Raw genomic sequence first — 19391 nt, 5'->3', positions numbered from 1 at the left:
CTGAAGTTACATATCGGATCATCCACATTGGATACCCAGAGGTGTGTCGTCTGCCTCCTGTTGACATTTACCGCAACTAGCAATTATTTGTACGTAACAACCATGCTAATCGCCCAATCGATTCTTTCCGCGCAGCACATCGTCACCAGCTTGTCGGTTCCAGAACAATTCTTTTGCTTTCGATATCAGTATCCCTAATATCTGCTTGTGTAACGCCAAATCGTTATCTGCGATAATTCGCCCTTTAGCGCTTGCGGCGTCGAGGAGTACAATTCACTTCACGGGTCGGCGCCAGTTCTCTTTCATTCGTTTTTTCTTGCCCTGGTTTCTCGTTCGAAAAAAAAAAAAAAGAAGAAGCAGCGCTGTATCAGTCCCATTGTGCATACAACCTAGCTTGCTCTTCCGCCCCGCCTACAAGGTGCATGTTAGGAAGTGGCCCAGGAAGGACCTGGAAGGCCTGATCAATTTAATAACTCCACGTCCCCTATAACGTCTAAAACGTCTCACGATGCCGGACTTCTCGCAACCTGTTGCGATCGCCCAATATCAAAATCTCCAGCTTCACCAGCAACCCCCTCCTCCATCCGCAGATAATTATGATGAGGAAGAAAGTGGAGCCTACAGATACCCTGGTTCTGGTGTCGGCGTGCTGCCTACCACCGGCTTACCGACAAATGGAATGGGATATCCCTCGCTCCCCTTAAGATCCAACTCACACTCTAGCATTCCAACAACTACAGAATACCTGATATCACCGCAAACCGTACATCAACCATCTCTCTTCCCACCACCGCAGTCTGCCCCTTTGCCAGCCCAAACAATCCCTTCAACGATATACACCGAAGGCGGCGATGTCATGCAAAGCGGCGTGAAAGTCGAAACATCCCCTCCACCACCACAATCTGGTAACACTGGCGGCCAGCCATATTTGAGAGTTGCGAGATTTGTAGGCCCTCCTCCTGTACCCCTGGCGTGCACTGAGTGTCGGAGCCGCCATCTTAAATGCGATGCTGGCACGCCCAGCTGCTCAAGATGTGTGACCGATACCAGGGAATGTATATATGTCAAAAGTAGGAGAGGATGGAAGGGAAGTAGGAGACGAACTTCTGCTCAGAGCAGGGCAGGGAGTGTTAGTGGCGGGGAAGGCGGGTTTGGGATCATGAGCGATGGTGGCGGTAATGGTACAATTTCCAGTCCTTCTCACGACATCGCCCCTCAAGTTCGATGCCTCTTTTTGCTTTTTCCGAGGTGGAACGATGGTGTTGAAGCAGTTCCTTGGGGACGTTAAGATGTAAAAGGGCATAGACTAACATTAGTTGCAATGCTGTTTAGAACGAGGGTCTACATCGCGTGGATCGTCACAAACCCGCCAAGCCTCTGTTTCCGCCGCATCAAATGCCACAGTATCGCCCACAAATTCGCCACCGGTATCGAGGAATCCGCCAATCCTGGGACCTCCCCCTCCAAATGCACTGGAAAATGTCAGAAACCACTATCGGGGATCGACCAACTTCGCATCAGTTCACGATCATGTCCCGCCTCAACCGACCGCCAACTTGATTCAACTCTACTATGCATATTTTCACTCCGCACATCCTTTCATTTTGCCGCCCGCATACCTTATCAAAACCACGGCGGCGAAGCTCACACAGCTACTACCGGTTATGCGGTTTATAGGGTCATTCTACGCACCTTCTGCCCCACATCAGTCGTTTCGCGATGCAGCAGATTTTACATTATTCCAACAAAATGCCCCGCGAAACTCATTTACCGTACAAGCGATGCTGTTGTTCGCCATTGGTCTCCATGCGGATAACCTTCAAGAGCGTAGCGGTCAAGTCAAGGATATTGCGATCGAGATGGCTTTGGAGCTCGGTATGAACCTCGAAGGGTTTGCGGAAGCAGCCGGCGAAGGCGACCCGGTTATAGAGGAAAGCTGGCGACGGACATGGTGGGAATTATACTTCTTGGATGGAATATTCGCAGGAGTTCACCAAAGAGACTGCTTCAGGCTATGGAGCGTGGAATGCACGGTCCCATTGCCGTGCGAGGAGCAGGAATACCTGTCCAGTCGAATACCGCCCACAAGGTCACTAGTAGACTTCGATGAAAGATATTTTTCGGAAGACAACCGATCTTTCTCGTCGTACGCATACAGGGTCGAGGCTGTGCGGATATTAGGTCAGGTTTTGGCATGCGGGGGGAGCGACAATCCGGACGATCCCAGAGTGGACTCCGCGGACACGAGTTTGGTGAATTGGATGCTACATTTGCCGGCTGGGAAGAAAGAGCTGGTAGATAAAGATGGCAGAGTAGACGAGATGTTGTTTCAGGCGCACATGGTGATAAATGCGTAAGTGCTTGTGATTTTCGCCCCGAACCCGAAGGGAAAGATCTGACAGGAAATTCAGCGCATCTATATACCTACACCGACCAAAATCGCATCTCGCCATCTCACTCGTACCGGACGAAACGTCGTGTACACCGCCAACCCAATGGACGACAACATCGAAACCCGTAGCTTTCCACACCACGAAAGCAATCCGCGCGGCAGACGCGATATCGAAACTCATAACCCTCCCGACACCGCTTATAAAGCACACACCGTTCTTCACCTGCATTATAACATTAAGCGCGATCGTTCACTTATCTGCTTGCTCGTGGCTGTTGTACGGCGAGGAAGGGTTTATGGCAAAGGAGAGAATAAGGCTTAGCGTCGGGGCGTTGAAAACCTTGGAGGATATCTGGCACGTGGCCGGGTGTGTGCTCATGCAAGTCAAAGTTGTATCGAGAGAAGTCTTCGCACTTCCTCGGCCGGAGGGGTCCAAAGGTGGTGGGATATTAACGGAAGAAGAATTTGCGAAGTTGGTGGATGACGAACAAGGGATCGAGTTGATCGAGGGCGCGGAGATGCCGCTCCAATGGGATGGCCAGTAGAGGCACCTATCGAATGACCGGATCTCAAGGACCGGAATAAAAGGTGGGATAGGGAGAACAAAGAAATATAAACTTGCTTTTCAGCATTTTAGAATCGGTATGTTAATGATATCTGCGGTCTTTACGTGATGATTATCCGACTGGGATCTTTCGACAAAGCTTATTTTTTATTTTTTTTCTTTCTTTTTTGAGATATATATATATATATATATATATATATTGGCAGAGGGAAGTATTCGGACTTGCGATGTATTATCGCGTACTCAGTTTTTAGCTAATATAACCTATAATACCACGGTCCGGATTATCATCCCTACAGCATATTGTATCGATAATAGATGACTGGATAGCACCTTATACGTACATATCTAGATGCGATCCTGAAACAATGTGTGCATATGGTATCCCGTTCACTAGCTATAGAAATCCATTCTACTAATGTACGTACGGAGGTATTTATCATCACAAGCTTTGCATGTTCGATTTGCCCATTATATTACAAACTCATACAACCTGATCAAACCGGTACCTACGAAATATTTGCGACCAAACCCCATAGCTCCCAAACGCAAGCAAAACGAAATCCAAATCAAATCCAAATCAGCAGAACCGTGGCGTACGCAAATCCACGGCCGTTGCGTTCTCTTCATCGTCCCTCTTCGGGAACTCCTGCAACTCAAAGAATTCTTTCACTCCGTTCCCGAACGCCACGCTTGCCCTCCTAAGTTCGGCCTCCTCCGCAGCTGCAAAGCAGAGTCTAAAATATTTCCATGCCTCCCGTTCTTCAACTTCATCGGTTGCCCCGAAGGCCTGCCCGGGGCATACTAAGCACCTAATTTCCTCGCCTGCCAAGTACTCCCAAAGAGCTCTCATGATTTCCCGTCCATTCGTCCCATCGTAGAGCCTGTGGATTTCAAAGTATACCCTGACCCACACGAACATACCCCCCATCGGCCTTTCGAACTCATACAGTTCTTTCACGGCCTTGTGGACCAAACTGTATTTCCCGCCATCGATGACATTTCCATCTTGATCCACGATCTCCTTGAGCCGAATGTTCTTGAGGTGGATCATCGTAACTGTTTTTCCAGCCTCGAGAGCAACACAGAGGGTGTTCATTCGAGACTCGTATCGGTGGCGGAGAAGGGAGAGCCAAGTTATCCAACCGGACACGGACCAAGTGTGGACCAAAAGTTTAGCAACGAGCGCTTGGGTCGGGCCCGAGGGCATCCGGGTGGTCAGTTCGGAAAGACGAAGGATGCGGTCTACTATCGCCGGGTGACCGATGCTACAGGAGGACTCGATTAGTGCCCGATTTTATGTCTGCCTCCGAAACAGGCGTACTCACATCCACCCGAGTCGGCACCCCGGTGCCATAGACTTGGAAAATGTATCGAACCGCAGAACCCGCCCGTCGGTGTCAATGGTCACATACGAAGGCACCAGGGTCGACAAGAAAGTATCATTATCTGGAACTTCGGCGAACAGGTCGTATTGTAAGAACCAGTATGGATCGTCTTCGAGAATTATTATATCGTATTTTTGGCAGAGTGCATAGATTTGTTTGCGTCGCTTGACACCGAGGACGCCGGCCGTGGGGTTTTGACCCATCCTGTTTGTATATTATCAGCATTCAGCTTCTACGAAAGTAAGCAAGGAGATTTCAACTCACGTGACGGTATACAGAAGATGGGGACGTGGTCCATCCCGCCTGACGTCCCACGATTCCAGTATTCCTTGAAGACCGTCATCCCCTTCGACAACCATACCTTCCTTATCAACGTCGACCGGGACAACATCGATTCCTCTGCAAGCCGCAGCTACCATCACATCTCATTTAGTACCCTGGCACTAGCTAACGGACGCACGTGCAGTCTCGAAAACGGGATCCACAACTTACTATTCACCGCACCCTTGTACACAAACTTTTCCATTAAGATCTTGTCTCCCCTATACGGATCCGCCAATACCTCCAACGCTTTATTAAACCCATCTGTATTTCCACTGGTCATAATAACACTCGGCGAATCGTAAGGAATCTTCCCCTGGTGTTGGCAATTCACCGCAAAGTCTCTGATGAAGTCAAGGAGTACGGGTAGACCTTCACATGTGCCATATTGCAATGCACGTGCGAGATAAATATCCGTCGAGAGATCTGAGGAGTTCGGAGGGGGGAACTTGGGGATTGTGAAGTGACTAGGCTTTTTTATAGAGACGAGGAGTTGAAGGAAAGTCGTGTGGAGGGCAGTGGTGAAGTGGTTTGGGGTGAGAGCGGTGGCGGAGAGGGAGTCGAATGGGAAGAAGGAGGGATGAGGCATGCCGCCGGCAAGGTTGGCCATTCCCGGAACTACTTTATATCAGTATTCATGCGTATTATAGTTGGGAATCCAATAACCCCTTGACGGGCTTTTGCCAGGATCGAGCACTGCAGTTTCTACGAAATAACAATATAATAGCGACAAAGGATTCTTACTGGCACCGTATTTGTACAGTCCCTGCACCTTCGACTGTTTAAACCTTCTAGCCAACGGCGATAAGTGATGCGATAGGTCCAGCGGTTTAGGTCTCGGAACCGCTGGCAAGAACTTCGAGTTATCCTCAACCTTATCCATCTTTTCTTTCGCTGACTGCAATTGCGTTGCGTTGTAATTCCTCTCCGCCAAACTCGAAGTTGTAGAAAGCTGGAGCTGAAGTTGAAGCTGTATTTGTGGACGAACGCTGCATTCCACGAAATGTTTAAGGAAGAAAGCGAGGTCTTGGGAAACGGAGGACATCTCGGAAGGATTAAGGAACCGGCCCTTTTTAGACTTAGTAATAGAAAATATCTTAGTAGACCTAAATTAAGGAATTTCACTGTTGGCGCATTGTTCAAAACGTTTACGAAATCGCGGCGAGCCTCAGAGGGACTCGCGTGGAAGTCGGGACCGGCTACCGGATCGAGAGACCTCTTTATCTAGCCATCCTTTCGATGCTATATTCTTCGAAGCAATCGAGGCAATTCATTGATGAGCTTTCCATGTTTCCCCGCTGTGGATACGGGGCGGGCGAAGTCATCACGAAGAACACGTCGACGAAACGTCAGACTATCACATTTCGGTGCTTTGGGGATGCAGGCTGGCCTGGGGATTGGATATGTGGACTGCGCTGTCAAGAATTGACTGGATCGGTTGCAATTGGGTAGGTAATTAGCTCCTCATTTTGATGAGACTTTTGGAACCTCGGCTTCAGATATTTAAACCGGAATCACAATTCGGAACCGAATGAATCGATCGAAGCTTCCCGCAATTGATTTGCAATTGGGGATGTCGAGATGCCATTCATGATCACCACAAGCTGTCGAGCTATCTCCTTCGTCGATTGTCCGGCAAGCTAAGCTTCACCCTGAACCTTTTAGCTCAGGGATCCGTATCCTAGTAACCCGTACCCCTGTCGAATATGCCCGTTTGGGCCTCAAATCCCAGCACATGGTGCACACCGGCTATCCAAAAGAAGGTTTAAAAAATGGAAAAAAAATCAGAGCAAAAAGAAGATCCCTCGAACCAGATTCGAACTGGTGACCTGCAGGTTACGATTAATCAGAAGTGAACTTCCGAAGACTTTTACAGCCTGTTGTGATACCAACTACACCATCGAGGGTCGTTATTTGATGGAGGCGGAGGTCAGAATTGCAATTGATCAAGCTGTGAAGGCAAGGATTGCAAAGATGAGGACCAAAGGATGTGATGCGGACTGATAGCCAACCCCACCATCACCACTTGCGAGGATAGGAGGTACCCCTCGAGTCGCCGGTTTCGCGAAGAGAGTTAATTGTATTGAAAATTCAGCCGTAGAGCGTGACGTTGGCTTTGTTGCATTTTGAACAGTAACACAAAACTTCCATGTGTTACACGGGTTTCTATAGACGTCCATGTCATATGATTCGAACGTCATTAGCACGATATCAATCGCCTCTTCTTTACTATCTCGCTTATTTAGGTACCTACGACTCTAGACAAGTACGGAGGTAGTCATTAGGTAATTCGATATCTAGCTAGCCCTGAATATCTCTACCTGGAGATGTCTTCAATTGATCAAGCCAAAGATTCTATCGGTTTTGATATTAATTGCGACTCCCGTAGAGAAATATCACAATGTCTTCTCGAATTACCATCTCCCCGCCTCTCCTGAATACATCCACGCCTTGGGCGACCACCCGGTCGGACCTCCAAGCCCTTTATGACAGCCAATCCACCGGCGCAGTCACAACCCGTACTTCCTTCCCGGTCACGGGATTCCAGGACGACCCTTCTATTCACCAACACGCATTCCTACCAAACTCGTCATCTCTGAACACTTATGGATATTCTCCCCACCCGTTACCTTACTACCTCTCATCCATAGAATCGATCATCGTCTCATCAGACCTCCCTCAAATAAAACCCTTTATCATCTCCACTACCGGTACATCCGCGGAAGTCACCTCTTCAGTCTCTACGATCTCAACATGGGCGCATGGAAAAGGGCTCAAAGTCTACGTAGAGATCAACCTTTCGTGCCCGAATATTCCTGACAAACCGCCACCGGCGTATTCCTCGTCAGGTCTGAAACCTTACCTACAAGGGCTCTCTGACCTACAACGGTCTCTAGATGTAACGATGGTGCCGGTGGGGATCAAGACGCCGCCGTACACCCACCGAAACCAATTCGACGAGTTGATATCTGCGGTGGAAGAATTCCCTGGAGTGTTGTCATTTATTACGGCTACTAATACGCTGGGGAATTCCCTGTTCTACGAATTTGATATACCGAATACAGGTGAGGGAGAGTTGACTCCGATAATTACGTCCGCGTCGGGGACCGGGGTTGGTGGACTAGCCGGGGAGAGTATTCATCCGTTGAGTTTGGGGAATGTGTTTACTATCAGGAGCATGCTGGACAAGAGCGCGCATGAAGAAATCAGGGACATGGTGGTCATCGGAGCTGGCGGGGTTAGCGATCGGGCAGGATATAAAAGGATGAGAAAGGCAGGCGCTGCAGCAGTTGGGGTCGGAACCGCCTTTGGAAGAGAAGGGGTGGAGATCTTTGGGAAAATACATAGTGTTGGCGCAGAGTTGATCTAGTGAACGTGTGTTTCTCAAACGTAGACCGCTTGATGGATGTTACAGTTGCCGTTTTGATGGGAACCGTTGGAATTGTACAGCCGCTAAAATCGCCTCGAAGCGTTCAACTTTGCGAACACATGGGATAATGTTTATTTCTTTGAAATTTATACAAATATTACCCTTTGGCAATCATCTCCGCTCCGGCCTTCACTACTCCGGCAAAACCAGCTGTCTGAATGCTCTCGTTTCCTCCCGCGGCTACCCTGCCTTCAATCTCCGCCATACCCGCCAACCATTGAACCCTTACGTGCGGTTTAACCTCCAGCCGACATAACTCCTCCGCTACCGCCTGTAAAATATCGGTCAAAGCCAATCCCTTCAACGTTTTTACCCTGTTGACTGTAATCAAAGCTGTCGTCATATCCTCCGTCAAAAGCGTATTCATTATCGCCTGGATATCCTCGGGATGCGGTGCTGCTACACACTCGTAGATCGATGTCTCGGTGATCAACTCCCGTTGAACATCAGGTCCGGATAATGCGACGCCATTTTCATCTAGCGGTGTGGATCCTGCAAAACATGCTTGCAGCACGTTCAAAGCCCGTCTCATATCGCCTCTTGAGAGATGCAATAACGCATCCACAGCTGTATCATCGATTCTGACCTTCTCGGACTCTATAACGTGTTCCACCCTTCTTCGTAATGCGGGGATCGGGAGCGGAGAGAATCTGAAACGGGTGCATCTGGATAATAGGGCGGCATTGAGTTTGTGGGTATAGTTTGCAATGATGCAGAATCGGACATTGGAGGTGTATTTCTCCATGATACGCCTTAAGGCGTTCTGAGCGGTCGACGTCATGGCGTCGGCTTCGTCTAGAATGATAAGTTTGAATTGTGCGATCGAAGAACCGGCATTCGTAGGTTCCAGTTTCGCAGAGGAGAAGATTTGCTTTGTAGACGCAAACGTTTTGATCTGTTCTCGGACGACGTCGATACCACGATCATCGGAGGCATTCAACTCTAGGACGTGATGGCGGAGAGCAGCTTCGGATTTGGTATTATAGATTCGTCGGGCGAGAGCTAGAATCGTAGATGTTTTACCGGTTCCGGGAGGGCCGTAGAAGAGGAGATGTGGGAGTTTCTAGCAAATAGTGAGTCCCTGGTATAGTATAACTATGATAGCGCCGGCAACATACGTTCTGATCGATAAATTTGTTTACTAAATTTTATATTAGAACCTCCTAACCTATGGATATTGTAAAGTGTCGGATCATACTTGTGGTCAAGATGTCTTCATGCCCAGATACATCGTCAAGGCTCTGCGGTCTGTACTTTTCAACCCTATCTCGCAAACTCGTTTAGAAATACGAACTGTAGAAAAACGAATCCACCGTAGAGCTCACCAAGGCAGGGAATCTCCGACTTCTACCGGCAGATTCGCAGCACTCCGTTTGCCTTTAGCTTCAATTGTCGAGAACGTTATGCCCGCATCGACGGGACCGTCGTCGAGATCCATTTCGTCGTCCGACATTGCGGCTAGTATAATCGAGTATGGCTGGGACTATGTATAGCACTCGGGGAATGTAATGCTATTCGTGGGGACTGGTATTGGAGCTGTTGGTTCCGGTTTAATGAATCAAGCTTGGAACACGCGAGAGCTGAGGTTGCGGTTGACTTTGGCGGGAAGACGCGTTCGCAACACCCACCAAATCCTCGCCTTCTGGAGTGTGCCACATTCGATTACAAACGGTCCGTGATAATTTTACTTACCCAAGTTCTGACCAGACTTAGTAAGAGATATCTCAAGGAGATGAGTAAAAATGCTACGAGATCGTTTAATTCCGAATTTTATGCGAATGCTGAAGCTTTTATTGCTAATCGCTTGCCGTATTATCAATATCAGAATTATCTACAGTAGACCGACCCAACCGGCAACCCCATCATTACATAAAGAAACCATTAAAATATCTATCTACAGGAATCATTAATATCGCTCACTGTAGAGACAAGGCAGAATAAAACCAGAAGAAGAAACCCATTTACTCCTCCTTAGCACCTCCCCTGAAGGTCTTCTCAGCCTGCTCGATGCTCTTCTTATCGCTCTTGGTCTCCCCGCCGGCGGCGCCCATGAAGCCGGCAGCCTTCCACGGCCTCTTCAAGTCACCAGCAGCAGGTTGACCCCAGAGGTGGATCTTGATCAAGTTGCCTTCAAGGGCTCCCTTCAATGGGACGATGCTCTGGATCAAAAGTGGGTTGGTGTACTTCATGTAAAGGTGCATGAATCCGACCATAGCCATGCCGGTCAATTGTGACTTGTAAAGAGATTTCAGCTGGCCTTCGTCGTATTGGCAGATGGTGGTGGTGACGAGCTTGGGTTCTTCACCGGAGAGCGGGGCGGCAGGTTCGACATATTTGAGAGTGGTCATGTCTACGATAACATTAGCATTGGCCCGATATTTTGAATCCAAAATAGAGACGGCATCATACCATTCTTCTTTTTGATCTGTTTTCCGACGTAGAGGTACAGGCCGACGATGATGATGTTGGAGAGGATGTAGAGACCACGGACAGCCCACAGAACGTTCTCATCTTCGAAGGGAATCTTCTTCGCGACTTGCATCAGTCCGAGGACTACGACGACGTTTGAACTAGAGTTATAAAATTAATCCGTTAGCATCCGACCTCAGTTATACCGGTGTCACGAACCTCCCATCGTTGGGACTACGTCGCATGGAAACTTACACTTGAGGGTTTAAGCCGAACATCGTGTCGATAAAATGAAGGACGATACGAATTTAATAGAACAAGTACCGTGCGGACACCAGCGATGAAGAAGAATACCAGAGGGAAGAATGGGCCCAGGTTTAAGTACTAGGGATGTGGGATGTTGAGGAAAAGGAGACCGGTGTCTAGGTTGAGTTAACACGGTTGTCAAAGGCCGAAAATTTAGGCAGGTGCGGCGGCGGCGATGCTTCCAGAAGGTGGCCAAGTTACGCAAACACCACAATGCAGTCACGTGAGGGTAAGCACGATATTGAATGTCGATATCGATAGCTAGAAAGCAGCCGCGATTATAATTACGGATTTATACTGCAATTCGCAATAGTCACTCATGAATATAATATATTGAAATGTAATTGTAGAGTCGCTTTGCAAGGGATCAGGTATAAGAAAGGCGAAGACACTATGCAAAAGGTGGCACGCGGCCTTCTAGACAACCAAGCCATATACGGCACTAACGCTCCAGGTTCACAAGTTCTTGCCCATAAACTTCCTCTTTGTGAAGCTAAGCCACCACTATAAAATACCAGGGTTTCGTTAGCCATATTTCCAAAGAAAATTGAAGTTAAGAATATTATTATTCTTATGATTCGGCAGTCCTACCTTCGATGGAACAGTCGCTGAATCAAAATATACCCTCGACAGCAGTCTAATCGTAAGCTCCTGTCTGATTTGACTAATATACTGTCGAAGAGTATCCGCCTCATTCCTATCCCTAGCTGGAGCGAACAGAGCATTCAATGGGAACGTCGGGTCACCGGGTAACGCAAAGTGTTCAAGAGCCAAAGTATTCAATGCCTATAAAAACCAGCCCGGGATATTGTCAGCCAATCCATTCCTCCCAATCCTTCCCCCAAGGCTCCTAGTATCCAGAATTTTTAAGTAAAGTCGACAATTACCTTCTCGGCCTCCCTTCCGGACATGGTTGGCTTGATCTTTCCCAAACATTCGCTGATAAACAATATACCATAGATCAACACCCGATCGGCCGGTCCCTTGATCTCGAAATTTCGGAATAGAGTATTTGCCCTGAAGAGCACTAGAGTTTCGTCTAGGATATCGTAGGACTCCGATTCAGGGTCGACGTGGATCTCGTCATCTTCGGGTCCGAGTAACGGGAGTGTATAGGCAGGACCACGAGTCCTAGTTCGGAGAGGTAAGAGGGCAAAGTTGCCTATAGTTTGGAAAATAGATTCCGTTAGCTTTGATCAAGAATATCGGTGTTCTGAAGCTTGTTTTGCGGGGAATCTGTAGCTGACGACGTATGATCGCGTACCTATTATCCGGACATCGGTGTCACTGAGAAAGCTAGAGTGATAGGCCTGAGATACATTAGCACCTGAAAAATAGATGGGAACAGCTGTTGGAAGCAATTCGTACCGGCATGATGAATATGGTATGCTGGTCGTCAGATGTAGGAGCTATGAGAAGTATGTTGACATCAGGGCGGGCATGGCGGCTCTTTGGAGCTTAACTGAGGCTAAGCTTGGTGCGCCACTCGCCGCCGGGTGGGGCTCAGCCATTGGTACTCAGAACTGCGCTGTGGCCAACGCATTTAGCATCCCACAATACGGTCAGCTTTCACCACATGAACCCGAACTTCACATTTTATCTCCTTCATTCCTAAGGAAATAATTTCTATCCTTAGAAGCACAAGGCCCATCCTCTCTAACCTGCATGTTGCATCAAGCCTCCAAATCTCAGCCTAACCATAGCCCTTCAATCAGACCCTGGAGGCCGAGCATGCACAATTGAATATTAATATCAACTTTCTCGGCCTTGCGCATGTACTTTTGAAGCTGATATCTTTGGAGCCGGCCCTTGTTGAACCAGATCCAGGCAACTACAGGAATGTTTCCGAGTTTCCGAGTTCCTGGTTTGATATCGCGATATCTTTGTCTATTGGTGCTACACAAAGCAGCCATAAAATTGATGTATGTTCATGTTGTACAAAAGGTTATCCAAGCAGCTGACCCTTGAGCCGAATACAACTTATCCAGCCCGAAGTCTAGTTGGTCAGATGTGAGAAATCAGCAACGGTAAGAATTATTACTTTGGATTTTATTCCCCTCCTAAAGGCTACAGCGAGGCTTGCTGGATGGTGAATTACGTATATGTCTGTATGTATGTACACCGACCCTGTCCTAGTGGCGATGGCCGGTCTACAGCATTTCGAATGCATCCTTTCGTCTAAGTGCGTCCGCTGCTGCACAATTTTGCTCCGGATCCGATTTGACTGTGCTTTGACCTCGCCCGCAGCTGTATGTAAGTATTTATTCTGTGCATTTATGTTGTGCATTCGATTCCGATATCGATATATCGCAATCGGCCCGACTGAAGGGGCGATGAGCGTCTGCGTAATCAGCAAAGGCGTTCTTCGATATCTAGATCTACGAGCAATTGCGAGATTTCGAATACTTCATCTACCAAAGGAATCAAATGTAATCTCCTTTGACTAATATCAACGGGTAGCCATAACTTGAGTAATCAATTCATGATAACGGATGCAAAATGAAGTCTCCCGGTGCCGCGGAGAGGCATATTATAAACGAATCCGATAACAGAACGCCAATCTTTTGATATCTGGTAGCGAGCCGCGCTGCTAACCAAACCCCAGAGGGGTAATCAACCAGGTAGTCCCCACTGGCCTTACGCAAATTAGTATGATCAATTTCCATGGATAGTGTCCTAGTCCTGAACTTCGAGTATGTACCGAACAAGGAACTCCCTCGAAAGTCGACCTAGCAGATCCGAACAGGCTTGCAGGCCAAGGCAACAGGCATTAGGTGACGGGACGTTGATCTTGTGCAATTGATCTTTTCACAAGAGGCGTCGATGTTCTAGGTCCATCCCGCTGTACAGTTGTATTCCCCTGCCAAAAATATCCCACACTGCCTTCTGCAAGGCTGGTTCCGTAGACGAGTATCAAACTTGGAAGCCGAAAACAAATAGCGGCAAACCTAGCATGACCATGCAGAAAATAGAACCCGAGCGAAGAGTTCTGCGGAGTTCTGCGACAGCAGGATCGAAATATGTATGTGCAACCAGTCATTCATGTTACGTATTTGTGTATCCAGATATCTGATAGATATCAAGATCAGCGCCGTCGAGCTCGCAGGCTGCGGGCCATCGATGCATCTGCAACATCCGATCACGCTCGAACTCCTCCTCTTCGTGGCTGCTGATGCTGTTTCGTCTCTTTTAGCCTTCTGGGCACCAAGAAGCGCGGCCAACATTCATAAATTCATATTGACCGCTTACTCTTGTTAAAAATAAAATTTGACATCCTCCTCCCTAAGCCATCTATAGAATCGGTTCCGATATATATCCTCATGCATGTTTGGCGAGGAAGGCTTCGATTCCGCCGACCCACATCATCCAAAAGTTCCGATGGTTTGGTTTAATACTCTTTCCACGAAAACTCTCTGGTAACGGGGCGAAGCCTTTCCTGACAATAAAAGGAATACAAGCGAGGAGCCTTTTTGTTGCTGCGACAAACTACAGAATGGCCTGCATGCGGGTGAGATTTCGTTAGAGAGGTGTAGAGTAATCAACATCCCGGAAGGAGCGCCTGCTTCCGTTCCGTTGAGCTCGAGCCATCCGACAGCAAAAAAACACCCTCGGATTATCTGTTGGCACTTTTGGAAGCGAGTCTTATCCATTTATTTGTGCGTCAATTTGTGGATTAGAAGACCGATGAATCGAACCGAAGCGAGAAGGAGTATATTTTACGTATCTGTGTAACATCAAGCTAAGCTTACCATCAAACAAGCTATTGGACCTGAAGCGAAGCAAAATCGAATCCTCTGCTATTTATCGCCACTCCTGCATAAGCCTTGATGTCAAATAACAAGGCACGGTAACTTGCGATTTTAGATATATTCATGGGCCCGCCCTCTTGTGTGGGTGCTGATTGGTTGGTGAATGTTCCAGCGACATTAACCAAAGCTAGTCTTCTTCTAAAGTTGGACATGATATATCAGTGGTGTTATAGTACCGTATATAGTCACAAACTTGTACCCAAGTACAGTCGGTCTAGCTATGCAGGTGCATGCAGCGGCGATGTCGCGACATATCGATAATGAGTAGCGCTGTCAGAGAAAGCCCTGCCAGCGATCAGTTTCATGTTATGTTCCTTTCACCTCGATTACGCGGTGACTTATTTCTACATTCTGCTACTTCGTCTTCCAAAAATTTCCATCCTCGTTTAATTGCTGTTCGCTATACCCGGATCTGCTGCCTTGATATTTTCTTGGCTTTTTGGGAAGGTTTCTCAAGATGAAAACTTCTTTTAGTATTAGTATGCGATATCAAAGTTTGAGATCTCCTTTTTCAATATCTCTACTGAGAGGGTGGCAAAGAGAAATAGGGGTATTCGATCGAACAATACCAAATCCCATAAATCCGAGATGCAAGAACCCTCGAGGGTTGGTAGAACAAGCTTTCCCCCAAATTTCCAAGTTATCGCTTTGTTGGGTGCCCAGGATTTCGATGTCTTAGGTGGGAAATATGGAGAAGTGGAGATATGTCCAAGGATTTTGCGGAGAGAGTTTTGGTGGAGATTATTCTAGACTGGGGCAAGCTTGGTTAGCGACATGTCTATCAACTCAGAATGCAATTTCTCAATACGAGACAGTAGAACTTTAGCAAAGATGCTTTGGTGGATTTTTGCCTCTGGATTTGAATCAACTCCTTTCGGATATCGATACTAATTCGAATCGGCCTTGCTATTCCGTGATTGACAATAAGCCCTTGTCTTTGATTCCCTGCGCACATCAATCGAATCAGCGGCTATCGAATATGATAACTTCAATCTAGCACATAATTATACAATGCTGACTGTGTCATCCGCCCATAGTGAAAAATTATTTACCCGCCACTTGCAACAAGAGATTATCCGTCCGTATAATGGCAGAAAGTTTTCCAAAATCAGTGCGAAGTATCCGTCAAGTTCCTAGGATGTATACTTAGCTATCGCCTGGACGCGAGACAGTGACAAGCCTCCTCGCCCGCACGCGCATGCTGACAGCGTCCGCTCAGCGAGCCCTCTACCAGCACTGTATCTTAGCTACCACCACTAACCCCCAAAGTCATCGATAGAACAAGAATTATTGGAAGGGTCGGATTAAAAATTGATTTGACCGCAATTCTACTGCTTCTCCAGGGGGCTCGCAAGATCCGACTAAAATTGCTTAGTGACCTTCTACTCCCTTGCCCCTATAGCTATGGTGCATTGAATCGATGTGTCGTTCAAACCAGTATAAAATGAGTCGATATTTATGGCATTTATACAGCGTTAGATTACTTAGTGCTGAGGGTTCAAAATAAGTAACCGTTTGGAGATCCCAGTAACAGGGACCACGAGGGCGCACGCAAACCGCACTCGAAGAAAATGTGGTTTCATTCAGCTTTCTGCGTAGGATTTCAGAAGGTGTCGGGCTTCGTATCAGGCACCAAGCCAATTGATTCGGCTTTTCAACCGATGTAAAAGTAGAAAATTCATATATGCAACATATCACCTCGAAACGGAAGCTTAGCTTCTCCTTTGGGAGTGGAAAAAAAAAAAAAAAAAAAAAAAAAAAATTTGAATTGAGATGCGAGCTCAAGGGACGCAATTGCGCAACTGAGCAGGGCAGTAACCCAGCAATTCAAGAAAAGGGAAGTTATACAGATGTCCTCCCGCCAATGCAATGCGTGAGGAATTTGAAGAGAGTTCTGTCAAAGAAAGGCGACCCGGATAATCATAGGGGAAGTATGTCTCCACCTATCACATGAGGAACTCGGACGTCTACGGGCTGAGCACTCGAGTGGAGTAGTAATCAAATGTGAGTTTTCTTGCAGTTTGCACCCAGCTATCGTTTCGTTATCCATGAAGAATAGTGGTGGCAGGGTACAAGGAACATTCCTGGCTTCAAGAAAACGTGCAAGTTACGAATTTCACAGCGGGTGTGCAAGGGTGCTACAGGTACGCTGGAAGGAGGGGTCTGAACGTTTTTGTCTCCCGTTCAGCGGCCTCGAAGAGGGTGTGCTGCCGGGTTTAGCTCAGGAATAAGAATGCTTTTTGCTTTTGTGGGATTTTACCTTTCCAACACGATACTTTCGTTTCGAAGCACACCCTTTCCTTCTGGTACATACTATGTAGTGCATGACTTACACATGCAGATTAACTAGCAGCTTGTTGAAGTCATTTCGGCCAGTTTGCCTGTGAATATTGCAGTACGAGTCTTCGAGGCGAGATGGAGTGTGGGTTTTCCATTATGGATGGCTCAGGGACAAGCAGGCAAAGTACCGTCTCATACGGGGTCCAAACTTAACAGAGTTCCCCCGATCCATTGCACAATGCGCACGAGTCCCCAGGAAAATGGAGAACCTTGCTCAAAGGTATATCTATGCCCTGATATCTCGATCCATCCCTCATGACAGTAGTGGGGCGACAACCAGGAATGCCCTTGTGGATCTCCAAGACGCTTTTAAGTTTTCCCTTGCTGCATTTCTTTTAAAAACTCCAGGCTTTCTCTCCACTGGGGGCTTGCTCTTGGGACCATTCGGTTCTGTATTCTCTCATCATCGATCGTTCACCGACGTTCACAGTTATTATCCACGGGGGGCACCCTCTTAGGAGGATAAGGTGCCGGCGTAAAGCTACCCTGCTGCAGGTTTCAATATCCGACAATCCTGAGGCTCATGAGCACTGCAGACGACCTATTACCAGAGATAGACCTCGAGGTCTTATATATATCAAGACCAGTCCGTCAGCCAAGCCGAAATTCGATGTCAGTATAGGAAGATATTGAGAAACACATACCAAAAAAAATAATAATTCGAAACCTCCAAAATTCACATCAGACCCCAAAAAAAACTCGATAGCGGGAACTAGAACTGGGCAAACAGACAAACGACAAAATGCCTCGCCAGTTAACACCGAGTGAGATTGAGGCCATAGAGGCGGTACAGCGAATGTCCTCGGTTCTGTCAATTCTCGGCGCATTATTCATTATCGTCACTTTTCTGGGGTCCCCACGATTTCACAAGCCAATCAACAGACTTGCATTTTACGCCGCAATAGCAAACATCCTTTGCACCGTTGCAACCTCAATCTCTAGAGCGGGCCTAGCAGCTGGGCCAGGTTCTGCGTTGTGTAACATGCGTAAGTGGAGCCGTTCTTGCATGTTCCCTTCGACCGAGATGAAGGTATCAGGCCATCTAACAGATCATTTTCGCCTATAGAGGGATTATTTATTCAAACGTAAGCTTCGTGGAAATCCGGGGTAGCGGGCTTGGAAAAACGGAATCAGCACACATGCTAATGAATATAATAGGTTCCTGCAATCCGATGCCTTGTTCATAGCGTTTATGGCACTAAATGTGTATTTGACCGTCAACCGAAAATTCAGCTCTGCTCAGTTGAGGAAATTGGAGCCTTACTACGTCGGAGCCTCATTTGGATTACCCCTGATATCGGGAATTGTTTTCCTCTTCGTGCGCTCACCCGGAAAGGGTCCAATATATGGAGATGCTACTCTTTGGTGTTGGATTTCGCAAGAGTATGATGTCTTGCGTTTGACGACCTTCTATGGCCCCGTCTGGTAAGTAGTCAATAATGTATCGCCAAATGATCAAGGATTATGTTTATTGAACATCTAAATTAGGGTCATCATTCTTATTACATTTATTCTCTATATTGCAGCCGGGAAAACTGTTTTCCGGATGAGAGCCGACCTTCGTCAATTCGACGAGAGACATGGACACCTTCCAACCCAGTCCACCAGCCAGACCGAGCTTTCTTCATGTGCTGCGCCATCCGGAAAGTCTCCCATGTCGGCTATCCAAATGACTACGGTTACCCACGTCGATCATGTGGAAAAGCCGGAGCCGATTGGATGCACTTATCTTGCCGGCGAAAACGAGCCTTACAAATACACAGTTACGATTGAAGCAACGAGCCGCGAACGCCATGCCCATATTCGGGAAAACGAACATGAATTTGAAGCTGAGTCAGTTGGCGACATTGAGCATGCTCCTAGTGATGGCGAGGAGCAGCTGGTTCTAGGGCATGGCCGCTCACACTCGGTCGGCTCAGCTACCACTTCTGACTCGAGTACGAAGAAGCCGTCATTGACAGCGGCTGAAACTACCACTGCTATCCCTACCGCTCCAGCAAGTGGAAATCGAAGGGCTCTTGCTGCAAACAGAAAAACCATGAGGGCAAATGCGGCTGCATGGGCATACGCGAGATGTGCTTTCCTCTTCTTCGTCGGTCTCATCATTACTTGGGTATGTTGAGCTTGGAATAACCTCAACTATATTTTTACTTTCATATTCTAACAGTGCAACTTTTAGGTACCGAGTTCAACCAATCGTGTCTATGCCTTGATCCACCCCGAACGACAGGAATTTGCCCTATATCTCACGGCTGCACTCGTGCTCCCAGCTCAAGGCCTGTGGAATTTTATCATCTACCTTGTAACATCATGGACCAGCTGCAAACTAATGTGGAGAGATATCAGTCTTCACTTCAGTTTTAGGTTACTCAAGAAGAAGCCCTCTATTGAAAGCATTCCCAGGGATCGAATCAAGATCGGAAGCCAATAG

The 19391-nt window shown here is 47.5% G+C and overlaps 7 protein-coding genes across 7 annotated transcripts; 3 read left to right on the top strand and 4 right to left on the bottom strand.

Annotated features, from left to right (window-relative positions):
• Window positions 1-508: 508 nt before the first annotated feature.
• DFL_002589 (uncharacterized protein) lies at window positions 509-2937 on the top strand (the record flags this gene model as incomplete). Its single annotated transcript, XM_067631396.1, has 3 exons — window positions 509-1181; window positions 1333-2353; window positions 2412-2937. The coding sequence occupies 3 exons, from the start codon at window positions 509-511 to the stop codon at window positions 2935-2937; spliced, it is 2220 nt and encodes a 739-aa protein (XP_067493946.1).
• A 600-nt stretch (window positions 2938-3537) lies between these two features.
• On the bottom strand, window positions 3538-5711 carry DFL_002588 (uncharacterized protein; the record flags this gene model as incomplete). Its single annotated transcript, XM_067631395.1, has 5 exons — window positions 3538-4225; window positions 4286-4549; window positions 4610-4757; window positions 4838-5284; window positions 5411-5711. The coding sequence occupies 5 exons, from the start codon at window positions 5709-5711 to the stop codon at window positions 3538-3540; spliced, it is 1848 nt and encodes a 615-aa protein (XP_067493945.1).
• A 1356-nt stretch (window positions 5712-7067) lies between these two features.
• DFL_002587 (uncharacterized protein) lies at window positions 7068-8036 on the top strand (the record flags this gene model as incomplete). The annotated part of the gene is made up of 1 exon (XM_067631394.1): window positions 7068-8036. The coding sequence occupies one exon, from the start codon at window positions 7068-7070 to the stop codon at window positions 8034-8036; it is 969 nt and encodes a 322-aa protein (XP_067493944.1).
• A 157-nt stretch (window positions 8037-8193) lies between these two features.
• Window positions 8194-9549, bottom strand: DFL_002586 (uncharacterized protein; the record flags this gene model as incomplete). The annotated part of the gene is made up of 4 exons (XM_067631393.1): window positions 8194-9159; window positions 9215-9237; window positions 9295-9359; window positions 9422-9549. 4 exons carry the CDS (start codon window positions 9547-9549, stop codon window positions 8194-8196), a joined length of 1182 nt encoding a protein of 393 aa, XP_067493943.1.
• A 508-nt stretch (window positions 9550-10057) lies between these two features.
• On the bottom strand, window positions 10058-10783 carry DFL_002585 (uncharacterized protein; the record flags this gene model as incomplete). The annotated part of the gene is made up of 3 exons (XM_067631392.1): window positions 10058-10446; window positions 10506-10666; window positions 10761-10783. The coding sequence occupies 3 exons, from the start codon at window positions 10781-10783 to the stop codon at window positions 10058-10060; spliced, it is 573 nt and encodes a 190-aa protein (XP_067493942.1).
• Window positions 10784-11267: 484 nt separating this feature from the next.
• DFL_002584 (uncharacterized protein) lies at window positions 11268-12185 on the bottom strand (the record flags this gene model as incomplete). The annotated part of the gene is made up of 5 exons (XM_067631391.1): window positions 11268-11315; window positions 11403-11597; window positions 11699-11973; window positions 12076-12121; window positions 12180-12185. 5 exons carry the CDS (start codon window positions 12183-12185, stop codon window positions 11268-11270), a joined length of 570 nt encoding a protein of 189 aa, XP_067493941.1.
• A 5517-nt stretch (window positions 12186-17702) lies between these two features.
• DFL_002583 (uncharacterized protein) lies at window positions 17703-19391 on the top strand (the record flags this gene model as incomplete). The annotated part of the gene is made up of 5 exons (XM_067631390.1): window positions 17703-17946; window positions 18027-18045; window positions 18119-18385; window positions 18449-19073; window positions 19140-19391. 5 exons carry the CDS (start codon window positions 17703-17705, stop codon window positions 19389-19391), a joined length of 1407 nt encoding a protein of 468 aa, XP_067493940.1.

The sequence above is a fragment of the Arthrobotrys flagrans genome (genome assembly GCF_004000055.1).
Source record: "Arthrobotrys flagrans strain CBS H-5679 chromosome Unknown unitig_3, whole genome shotgun sequence".
Taxonomy (NCBI): Eukaryota; Fungi; Ascomycota; class Orbiliomycetes; order Orbiliales; family Orbiliaceae; genus Arthrobotrys; species Arthrobotrys flagrans.
The sequence above is the reverse complement of the archived record's forward strand: the minus strand, read 5'-3'. Positions and strand labels throughout refer to the sequence as shown.